Source organism: Serinus canaria, chromosome 13, assembly GCF_022539315.1.
Source record: "Serinus canaria isolate serCan28SL12 chromosome 13, serCan2020, whole genome shotgun sequence".
NCBI lineage: Eukaryota > Metazoa > Chordata > Aves > Passeriformes > Fringillidae > Serinus > Serinus canaria.
In genome coordinates, this window is record NC_066327.1 from 11,034,321 (window position 1) to 11,046,566 (window position 12,246).

A 12,246-nucleotide genomic window follows, 5' to 3' on the forward strand; every position below is an offset into this window, starting at 1 on the left:
GGCAGAGCTGGGACCATGTGTGGATCTCTGCCAGCACAATCCTGGAGAAGCTGGAGAGCATCAGCTCCTTCCCTGTGGGATGGCAGAGCTCCTGGCAAGCCATTGTGAGAGCCCAGCCCGAGATGCAGCTCATTCATCAGCTCATAATTATCTGCAGCAAAGCCTCAGTGCCTGGTGGGCATCCAGTGATTGTCTATTTCTGTAAGGAACGTCTGGTTTGAATTATAGGATAGGAACCAGAAATGTCATGGTGGATACTGAGCACAAACTTCTGTAATCTGACCCTCCCAAAAGCATTTCCCTCTCACTTTATTTTTCTGTGGTCCCACTTCAAACACCACTGTGCTCTTTGATTTTCATCACCTTCTTTATGCTTTTGAAGATCCCAAATGAGCATTTCTGACATTCCCAAAGCTTTATCATAATCCCACAGGAATAACATTACATCAGTTCCACTGGTGGATGTACTATGGTCACACAGAAAGTCCTACAGAAAAATGAAGGGTTCCTAGTCTCCCTTTCTGGTCCTTACAAGGCATTTCCTCATTTCCTCACAGAGAAACTCTCTTTTTTTCCTGAAATCTTTATTGAGCATCACAAGGAAAAAAGAAGAATGGAAGCACACAACACACATGAAAGTTAAAGGTCAAACTGTCATCCCCATTTGGAAAACATCTATCATTCTGCACAAAACCACATACACCGGGCAGTTTTAGAAGAGCTTGGCAATGTACATTTTGAACCAGAGATAGGAATCTCACATTTTCTATGTAAATGTGAGTCTGAGTCCTGATTTACCTTCCCTGGTGTCAGAGTCAGTAGTTACCAAGTCCAAGCTAGCTCCTTCTGATCAAAATGAAAAACATTCCCCAGCAGATGTGTTGGCAAGGCACTAGGTAGCTTCATGTTACGGGCCTCTATCTCATCTTCGACTGTATCATTGGCTTTAGAAAGGTCATAGACTTTGTTTTCTGACTTCATGACTAATTTATTTTTCTTAGTTCCTCCCGCAGGCTCTTGGAACTTCTCATTCCTGCTCATAAACCACTGCTGTGAGAAGTTTGTCTAAACACTGTAAATTACCTTTGCACCAACAGACTCGGTATTTTTCTGAATTACTGTCTCAAGATCGTGCTAATAAAATCAACATCATAAAATAATTAAGCAGACTGATTTATCACTTTACTACAAGGGAAAGGGATGTGGTGCCTTGGTGACCTCTTCAAATCTGAGGGGTTTGGTAAAGAAAAGCACCCAGAATTTGAAAGCTGATCCTAACCATCCACACTCCGTCACACAAACCACACTGTCACAACTCAGAAGTCCCTGGCTGAAACCTTTGTGGCTAAAGCTCAAGTTGGTATTTGGAATAAAGGGGAAAAAATCTATCTTTTAACAGTACCTACCCTCTACCTTGAGGATGGCACCAAAACCTGTGTGATAGGGCAGCAAGGCACATTCCAGGTACCAATAATGAGCAATGCTGACCTAATTGACCCTGGGAATAAAACCTCTGTGAAAATGAGCACAACCTGTAAGAGTTCTGAGAGGGTCTTTCCTGCAGGAACCCCTGAATGCCCAAGCACAACTACAGCTTCCACTGCAGGGTGGCAATCAAGATAATGAACAAAAATAACCTCATGTAGGCCTCTTCAGACACTGTTCACACCAGTCACAGCTACTGGTTTATAATGAACAGTCAAAATGTGGAGTTAACTCACATACATATATTTAAACTTTCAAACAAGCTGTAATTCAGCTACAGACAGCTGAAGTCCCTCAGATGAATAGAGCTGGACTTACATTTGCTATTTGTGAAATTTCTTAGAGTTAGTTCAAATTTAAAGTGCCCATATTAAAATAAACTGATTTTAAATAATGAGGATTGGAGCTTATGAATTATTTAATTTTCAAAAATCCAGTTGAATTCTACATTATTGAACTATCCTTGCTGTCTAAAAGAAATGCTTTTTAGTTTAAAAAGCCTGATTCTGAAGACAGGGAGCACCATTATTTCAATGTATTCAATCATCACTTTCTTTTTAGCAGCTTGAATTAGACATGCTTTCAGGTTTTTATCCAACTGTCAGTTAGAAACCGATGGCATTTCTGCCCTTTCCTCTCATTAGGGACTTGCTGTTCTGTACCTGCAAATCTTCATCCCTCATCAGCCAGAGACACGAGAGCAGAAATCTCATCTATAATAGCAGTACCATGTACATCCTATTAAAGAGGACAGATAACACATTCAGCAGCGCCTCAGGGCCACAGTTTCAAAGACATGTGTAGTGCTGAAAGATGCAGGTGAAAGACTCCAGGGACTTTCCAAAGCCCCCAGCTGCATAACTCTCATTGATTTCAGTTATTCAAATGAAAAGTTGTTTAATGTATTTGTTCTGCAGTTGAAGTTTCACTTGAAGGCTGGGGGATACATAATCCCATGAGCTAATTTTTAATACTGATTCTCACTGATTTCAAAGGCTGGTAAATGACTAAATACTCAGATAAATCTAGCCCAGAGTGAGGCATAATTCTTATTTAGACTCTATCTCCCTTTGAAATAACAGCAATTAGGCACTTAGCTACTTTGAGGAGATGGGCTTTAGTTTCACAAATATTTTGGCCATATATCCATTAAATGAGTATATATAAATATTTTAATATCAGCTCTTTTACAGTAAAGAAATGGAAGAGAATTTAAAGATTTTTACCCCTGTAAATCACTTAATCCTCTAAACTACTTTTAAGAGGTTTATGAAACAGTGAATTTCTGCACCAGGACTGGGTACCAACAACACCCATTTCAAAATCAATGAACCCTTTAGGTTGGAAAAGCTCTTTAGGATCATGAAGTCCAACCACCAACCCCAGCACTGCCAAGGTCACCACTAAATCACACCCCCAAGTGCCACATGCAAATATCTTCTAAACATATCCAGGGATGGTGACTCCATCACTTCCCTGGGCAGCCTGTTCCAATGCTTGACAACCAGGAAGAGCTTTTTCCAAATATTCAATCTATACATCTCCTGGAGCAACTTGAGGCCATGTCCAGATCCCACTGGAGATCCTTCCCAAGATCAACACTCCCATCTACCTTGGTGCCACCTGCACATGAGCTGAGGATTCACTCAATTGCCTAATCCAGATCACTGATACTGAGCACTTCTGGACATGGGGAATACCACTTTGGACTGGCCACCAGCTGGATTTGGTTCCATCTACCACCACCCTTTGGATTTGACCACCCAGCCAGTTTTTTATGCTCTGATCAGCGTGCCCATCCAAGCCATTGAGCTCAATGACATCCATTCAGTGCCCTTCTCCTCCTCCCAGAGCATCCTGAAGTGAAAATCTTTTCTTTCCCAAGCAACAAGGTAATTCTACAACACCACTTCCAGCCTTGCACTTTACTAGTATTTCCCAAACGATTGTACAGGCAGATACAATTACTGGGGGGTTGAGATGTTTTCTTGCTGAAATTAAATTACCTTCTATGTTCTTGAGCAACTACAGAACTACAAGATTCCACCCAAATATGTCTCCTCTGTGGAAATGCTCCTGCATGCTATAAATACAAAGTTAATTTGTGCAATGTGTGGGCTCACACTTGGAAATGCAGAGGACTGTGCAGGCCAATATCCTCCCCAGGAAAAAACACAGCATGGCGTGCAAGGAAAGTGGTGCAAGCCAGAGGCAGCCGAGGGTCTCCAAAGTGAAAACAATGGCATCTTTTCCAAAGGTGACTGAATGTCCCCGTGGTGCTGAGCAGAGAAAAGAGAGGAGGTCAAGAGAAACCAGAGTTTTGTCAGAGGAAATGACTGGAGGATGAGAAAGGGGGGGCATGAGGCCGAGCTCACTGCGGTGGAACGGCTGGCGCACAGTCAGACGATACGTGGCTGCAGCCCAACGTGTTAAAAATCCTCTGGCATCTATCACCATTTGTTTGGGAGTGACTTCATTTCCAAACTTTGGGATAAGTATTAGCACAGCTATTCAAGATAGCCAGGACACCCAGCCCCTGTTTTTTCTCACTTCATGGCTTTTAGGTGTGGACTGTAACACATCACTTAGGCTGCACAAAACAGATTTTACTGAATTCACAGTCATTGCACTGGGCTTGGGAAAAAAACTATATTGTTTTGATTGGGTTGGTGGTAGGGTTCCACCCAAGATCCCTGGGAAAAGTAAGTTAAGGACAACTGCTCACACCATCACACACAAAGAGATCAAACACAGTGGGAGAAGCAGCCATGCTGGGAGTTGCTCCTGGGAAAGTAATGTCTTGCCTCAGGAGGGACAATTTACCTGAGATTTATTTCATTTTTGGAACCTCAGAAATTCAACTATTTGATGACCTGTTTTATCTCCAGTAAATATCTTCACTATTATTTTATTTCATTACCATGCGTTCTTGATTTTATGCTTGCTACCTCGTTACCATACATAGCTAATTGATTCTATGCCTTGTTACCACAGGAAGCTAATTGATTACATCCTCAATCCAGCAGGGTACACACAATCTGATGGTTATGAGAGGATCTCCAATTAGATTAAAAAACACAGCTGCAATTGTTTGCAGCTGTCTTCTTTTTCAGTGACCTTGGACCTACACATCTCATCAGAGACACACTGCAGGCATGGGACCCCTGGCAGCCAGGGACCCCAAGGCCTTTTATAGTGGGCTCATTTTCTAAACTAAAACCCCCAACCATTCAAAGAGGTAGAAGAGAAGGCAGTGGGGGAGTCACTGTGATTCTCAGGAGAGGAGACCAAATTCCACACTGAATTACACCTTGCACCCATCCAGCAATGAGGACAAGAGCTGGAGCTGCCTTGTTGAGAGGAAGGAGAGGTTCTGCATTGTGCTGTCCTTGGCACAATCCAGGTCCCCAGCACCATCTGCAGAAACAAACCCCTCCTGCCTCTCTGAGCTGGAGCTGGAAACAGGGCTGGTTACCATCACCACCCCTCTGCTGAAATACAGACTCTAGAAACCAGCTGAGTTTGGAGAGAAAGAACAGGACAACACTGATGACTGCCAGCAACTTTCCAAAGCCTTTCAAGAGGCCTTGAGGATTTCAAGCAGCTCCTTGAATTTGGGCACAAGGCATGGGACACATCCTCAGTCCCCAAAAGACATGTTTCTACCTCAGAGCTCTCAACAGAACAATTGCTGCCTGTGCCAAGAGCTGCTGTGCCCTGTGGGGATGGTTACACAGGCTGCACTTTCTAAACCACTTGCAGAGACAGGCTGCTGAAGAGTTGTTATTTCTTGCAATTTGTGTCTTGGTTTGGTTTACTAAAATTAGGAAAAAGTATATTCCAGAGCTGGAACATTTATGGCTTCTTTATCATTACTGTATATTTTAATTCTTAAAAATAGATTTAAGTGACATGATAAGTAAAGAAACCTGTTTAATCTATTTTGGCCTGTTTGCCACATTCCTGGTTTGGCCTGTTTGACTTGTTAATTTAGAGATGCATAAAACCATCTGTTTCACTGTAGACTTTGTTTTAAGCCTCAGAGGAAACAAACCACACAAATAAATTAAATTCACTATGTCATTTCTGTTAGAATATATGCATTTACAGCCATCAGAGCAGACACCAAGTACTCCATAACTCTAATGTCAGAGCAGGTTTTTAACTATTTACAATGCTGTTATAAAAAGTCATAACTGAATTTATATCACACAAGGGATTTTCTCAAATTGTATTCCACCTCTAATTTAAAATGAAAAACAGTGATATTCTGCACATTGCTAAAAGAATGTAATAAAGAAGGAAAAAAAAAACAAGCTTCATAATTAAAAAAATACATCTTGGAAAAACTACATCCCAGACAAATCTACCTAACAGCCTGGATTTCTGCCTCTGTGGTTTGCAAAGTGAAAGGAGTCATCCACAGCCTCATCCTCCTGACACAACTGTAAACTTCAGCAGTCAGACTCCATTTGTCAAAAACAGAGCAGACCTACAATTTTTTACTCAACACTATTTTACTAAGAGCACACATTCACTGAGCCCAAAGCTTTTTCAGAAGTGTGTCTTATTGGGGAAAGACTTCTGTTCCAGACGAGAAGAAGGAAGAAAGTCATTCCCAAATGAGTTGCCTGTGAGGAGGGCTACCACTGACTTCTATTTCTTTGGCAAAAGAATAAAATATATTTGGATTTTTATCTGTACTAGGGATGGTTTTTCATGTCTTCATTCTTTTCCAAAAAATAGTGTCCTTGCTTACTCTCTGGGGTATTAGAGGGCTGCTGCATCAATATTTAGAAATAAAAAGTGATTCTTTCAAACATAATATTCCCTAGTGTCTCCTTTCATCACTCCTACACTATATAGTCTGTTACACAGACTATGGTTATGAAGATTAAATATTTAACTAAGGAAACCTAAAGATGTCAGTCATGGAGTAAATACTAAATCAATTTGAGAAAGCTCAGTATAACACTGCATAACATTTTACTGCAGTGTGAACAAGGAGCAGGGAGGTGGCCCGGGACCTAAAGTGGCTGTTGAGAAATCAAAGAATTCAGCAGAGTAGTTTTAAAATGTAAAAGCCATTTGTAATTTCTGTTAGAACCTTATTTGAAGACAGTTCTCCAAACCATGTTCCTCAGCAGGAAGCTTAGGTTAAGGGAATATACAGCTGAAACATAATGACTTCCAAAAACCTGAGCCCCTGACCTTGTGTCCCACCCACCAAAGCACATAAGAAGGACTTTGAAAGGACTTTGAACATTTTAACAGCCCAACACTCAGCTTCTGTCTTGGCTCCTTTTTCTTTTTTTTTTTTTTTTTTTGCTTCTCCCCTATTGGATTTTCTGCAAGTGGCCTGGATTTCCCTCCTAGAGTTATTTCATCTCCTGCCACGAGCAAACTCTGTTACGTCTTATTCAAACGGCTTACCCAACCTACATTCCCAGGCCTTTCAGAGCCCTCCCACAGGGCAGCGAGCAGGGCTGTACTCACAATGTTCATCAAGGTCAGCAGGTACTTCTGAACATGTTCTTTCCCATGGAACTGAACAACTGAGTCATCAACCCCCAGGAGCACTTCGATGTTGTAGTCGTCCTCCGCGGCGTGCCTCCGGCGGCGCTGCCTCCACCCCTGCACCTGCTCCTCGGCGAGGCCCAGAGCGCTGCCCAGATGGTCCAAGGCTGTGAGGTTGGAGCCTGGGATCAAACACACAGAGAGTTACCAGCCAGGAGAGGCTCAGGTTCCAGCTCAGAGTCATTTGAAGTAGCAGCATTTGTTGTGTTCTGAGTGTTGTATAACAGCGTTAGTTTCACGAAATATCAATTAAAAACTACCTAAATGAGAGAGAAACGTGACCCAAAATGTTTTTGTTTTGCAAGGTAAAAGCAATACTTTCTACAAAGTAATACTGCATAATAAATACAGGCCCCAAAGAGCAGCAAGTCACAGCAATGTCTTGATGAGCAGAACGGAGCTGTTTGAGTAAAATACTTGTCCAGGGATCCTGTGCTACCCTATAGTAGGTAGTGTAAGTGTAGCCTATACTTAGAATAATTAAAGATAAACACGGCCTTCAAAATCTGATCTTGCTGCCCACAGATTCCTATTTCAAGGTAAGTGCAGCTGCCAGTACAGCTTTTTGCCATCCAGGCAGGTACCACCAAACCAGTCCCCCCAGCCTCAACCCTTTAGCTCCTTTCTGAGTTACACACATGCAATCCAACAGTAGTGACATGGATCCTATTTATCATTACACCTCAGCACCACATTTTGGATACAAGATTAATAAATTTATAGCTATGTCCACAATTTTTTTAACAGCTTTTCATCCTTCATTCCAAATTCTCCATGTCACTTTGCATTACTGCATGTCACAGACCAGCCCACCAGGCACAACAGTTGTCTCCTTCATTACTAATGATTTCTAACAGTTCCTGTGATATGAAAAGCATGTTTCCTGACAGGATGGACATGCTTAATGTGGCACTTACCTAGTAAAAATTAATATGAAAATATGGAATCTTGACATTTCATCCCACAGAATAACAATGATTATCATTCATATCAGTATTACCATTTGCATTACAAGAGACTGGAATCACCACAGAGAACCTCTTGATTTTAGGAAATGTCAGGAAAGACTCAGAGAGGTCAGCAAAAGTGCAGAGAGGACTGTGGGTTGAGTAAAGGTCCCAATGCTTCATTCAAAGAAATGTAAAGGGAAGCAAAGGGAGGAAGCCCAAGCCATCACCTTCAAACCAGAAATGAGAAACAGCTCTTGGAAACGTTACAAAAGTGGATTCTCCATTTCCATTTATTGAAGTTTTCACATCAAAAGTGGCTGCTTGGGAAGGGAATGAGTCACCAGATCACTGAGCTCATTACAAGAACATCTGTGCTCTTGCCTGAACCTTGCTGCCTCAGGCTGCTGTGTCAGCAGGTCCTGGGCAATGTGCAGCCTGAGCAGAGTCCCCTCAACTCCCCACTGAGGTGACAACAACACATGGACCTGCACAGCCTCTGGCTGCCAGGAGGGACACACACCAGGCATCCCCAGTCCCATGGAGCAACGAGTTACCAGCCAGGAGAGGCTGTGCCTTGTGTGGTGAGAAGCTGGTCTCTGCTCTCCTCAAAGAGACCTCCAGGTGAAGGACAGCCCCTGAAAGGCACAGCTTCCAGCCAGTTTCCAGCAAGCTTCAAGGACACGCTTGTCCTGATAGCCAGAGCTGCAGGGATCTCCTCTGCACTGCCCTGGCAGAGCTCCCCTTGCTCAGCAGATGGAGAGAAGGTGCCACGTGGTGCTCCAGCACCTCCATGGAGCCCCAATGTCCTTCTCCCCAGACAGCAGCAGTTAATGTGGCTAACAAGCACAACCACTCCTGGCAATTCTCATTGCCAGCCTCAGGGCTCCCAGCAGCTTCTGCTCCTGAGGCCACAACTTTTACAGTGATTCTGGTCAGAATCCATGATTCAGCATGAGAATTCATTCCCCATGCTGAGCCCAGCTGTCACTCCCAGGTGTAGCATGGAGGGTGAATGAGCCTGGCCTGGCAGCACTGGAGCTCATCAGGCTCCAGCCCTGCCAAGCAGCCAGCTCCAGCCCAGCCTCCTGGATTACCCACAGGAAAACTTCAGTGGTAAAATTTCCTTGCTAGTGCTCAGGAGCAATGACCAAGCCATCCCTATGGGATCATGGGGCAATCATATATTCCTGATCGATAAGACAAATCATAGTTACTGTAAAATATGACCATAAATCTTAAAAACTCTGTAGAAAAATAAGCCTAGGCTGGCAGGGGCTGCAGCTCATGTCTCTCCTCTCTGCTCTGCATAAAAAGCTAAAGCAATCAGCATCCAGGCAAAGCTTTCAGAGCTGCTACTGCAGAACAGCAGTGCTGGGCAGGGGGAGAGCCTGAGCCGTGCACTGAGGTTGTGGACAGCAAGCTCTGCTGGCTGGGGGGCTGTTATTTGGGTGGGTGATTGGCTGTCAAGGTATCTTGAGCTTTTGTGCTTTCATTTCTCTCCCTTATGTGTCAAACTAACTCCTGACACAGTACCTTTATTCCTGCTGTGAGTAAATCAGCCAGAGGCAAAATATGATCCTACCATCCTGCAGCAAAAACTGCCTGTCCTCCCTCTTTGCTGCTCACTTCATCACTGTCACACTGTAGTCCCTACAGTCCTGCCAACTCCTGAGAAAAGTTATCGGGAGGTTCCCTGGAAGTCATCTCCCTCCCACTAGGTGCCAACCAACCACTTTTAATTTTCTTGGGAGCATAAAAATTCCACACATACACAATTCCTTCACCCCTCAGCTGCTCCTCTCAGGACAACACGCCCAGTGTTGGGCACTGGTACCTCTGAGGCACCAACCCCATGTGCTTCCCAGCAGAGGGAAAGCCACACTGGCTCCAGCTGGTGCTGGAACCATCCCAAGACCAGAAACACAGCTCAAAACATTCCCAACAGTAGCTGCAAGATTTCTGGGTCACGTCCCAACTTCCCACCCAGTGCTCTTTCCCAGAGGCTGTCCCTGGGCAGGCAGGGATGCCTCCACACATGCCTGACCACAAACCCCACAGAGTCCTCCTCCAGTGCTGCTCTGCCTCTCAGGCTCCTGGATGATGAATTGCTGGATTTGCTGGACCATGTGATGTTATTCCCATGTTGGATTTGCTCCTAAATGACAGTTACATCCAAGTGAAATTAATGTCCATATCTTAGCAAAGAGGAAGAGAAACAAAGTTCCATATGCAGCAAATGAAACATTTGTGGTGTTTTGCCATCTTAACTTTCCTTAGTTAATGTCAGCAACTTTGCTGTATCATTGCACTGCTAACAATATGCTAGAAAAGCTCGAGAGAAAGCACAAAGAACCAAATAAGACACCAAATTTGTCCTTCACGTTCTCCACACTACATTCCTTCTGATCACCCCTGCACTTTGCACAGTAACACCACAAAAGTAATCTCAAACTGCACTGTTTCACTAAATCGCCCCAAGACCTCTCCCTCAGATGACAATTTTCAGCAACTTTTGCCCAATCAGCCACTAATCATTGGTGCCAACTTTGTTTTCCATCTCCCAGGAGGAGACACTTGGCATTTGCAGAGCCTCACACCAGCCCGTGTTGAAACCCTCTTGCTCTTGCTAGGAAAAATTCACATTTGTGAAAATTATTCACTCACAGAGAAGCTTCAATTTCTCTCTATTGCTGCTCATTCAGAATAAATCAAATGACAGCAGCATTCTAACCATTCAACAAAAATTCCTCAAAACCCCTCTTTTTTTTTTCCTAAAGCCAGCTAAAAACCTCAGAATATTAAAAAAAAAACCAAAAAACCCTCAGATATTTCAGTAATTTTCTCCTACCACTATAGACCATCTTCCAGAAAAGGAATAAAATGTGCCCAAGTTGTCAAATAGTGTTGCCTGTGCACATCTTCAGAAGAATTCCCCATCTGCAACAGTTTGGGATGGCACACCTTATTTTCTGGGAATTTTTGCCTTGCTCATGAATGTTTGATATCACGTTCTTTATGGAAACCCAATTACATGACATCTCCTGATTCTGCCTCTCCCATCATGGCAGGCAAAGCTCAAACAGATGCTCTGAGTTACTGAAGCATGAACACACTGCCTGCCATAAAAACTCCCTCTCCCTGTGTTTTTTGTCACTCCCTTTAGGACATCCACCAAATCCACAGTTGCTGGCTCATGATCTTGTTTGGTTTTTCTCCTGACCCCTTTCAAAAAGGCTCAGGAGATTACGGCTGCACCTTATGAAACACCTGGACTTTACCAGGCTTAGGGTTCCCCAATCTCACAGCAGCAATATTGTGCTAATAAAGCAGTTTCTAATATTTTATCTCCTCTTTCTGACTGGGAGAAGGGAACTTTCTGGCAAGCTCAGAGTAGAGGCCAGGATGAGCAGCTGGGAGACTGAACTGTGTGTCATGTTCACAGCCATCATCTGCAGCTTGTTAGCACAGCAACGAGCTGGAATTTCATTTCAAACCTGAGTGTGCAGCATTCAGACCAGGCAGCCACCATTGAAATGCAGCTGGTTTGCTTTTGTGGACACTTCATCTGTCAGCGTGGGAGCAGACAAACGCCTGAGCCGACTGCTGAGCACCTTCTCTGCAGCCACACGAGGATCAGCACTGCTGATCTGCTGCTTTGCCACTCATCTCCATTCCTGGGACACATTGCTGAAGGAGCTCCCAGCTTCCCATTCCTTGCTGCAAACCAGCAGCTTTTGTGGTGTTGTTTTCATGGTTTTTTCCACCCTGGTGACTCAGGCAGCTGTGGAGCACAGCTGGAGCCCGCTCTGCTGGGGTGGCAAACACATCTGGGACAGCACAGGAGCCCGGGGCACCCAGCCCTGCTCAGCTGCACCACAGCTGGTGGCTGTGCCACTCCAAGCCTCAGACTACAACCCCAGCTCAGGCATGAGCCCATCCATCCCTCAGTGCTGCAAATGCAGGAGGAACAGGCTGCGTGGTAGAGAAGCAGAAGCAGGAGCAGGCAGGGTGGACTTGCTTTAGCTCTCAGCTTCCAAGTGCTCAAGTACATCTGCACCTCTGGAAAAGCACCAAAGCCTGCTGACAGCTTGACAGAAAACTGCTCTTTTGGGAATTGCACCTTCAATCATGAGCCATCCTTCTGCAGTGCTCCCTGCCACTTGGATCCTGGGGGCTTCTCTTGTGTCAGTCCTCTGTGATCAACTGACTCCCTAATTAGCCTCCAATTAGCCTG

The 12,246-nt window shown here is 44.2% G+C and overlaps 1 protein-coding gene across 1 annotated transcript in view; it reads right to left on the reverse strand.

Moving 5' to 3' along the window:
* ADAMTS2 (ADAM metallopeptidase with thrombospondin type 1 motif 2) overlaps positions 1 to 12,246 on the reverse strand; it is a 174,618-nt gene that overhangs the window by 53,134 nt on the left and 109,238 nt on the right. Inside the window, exon 4 of the mRNA XM_030229256.2 lies at positions 6,982 to 7,184. Within this exon, the coding sequence (XP_030085116.1) occupies positions 6,982 to 7,184 (203 nt within the window). The remainder of the gene's footprint in view (positions 1 to 6,981; positions 7,185 to 12,246) is intronic.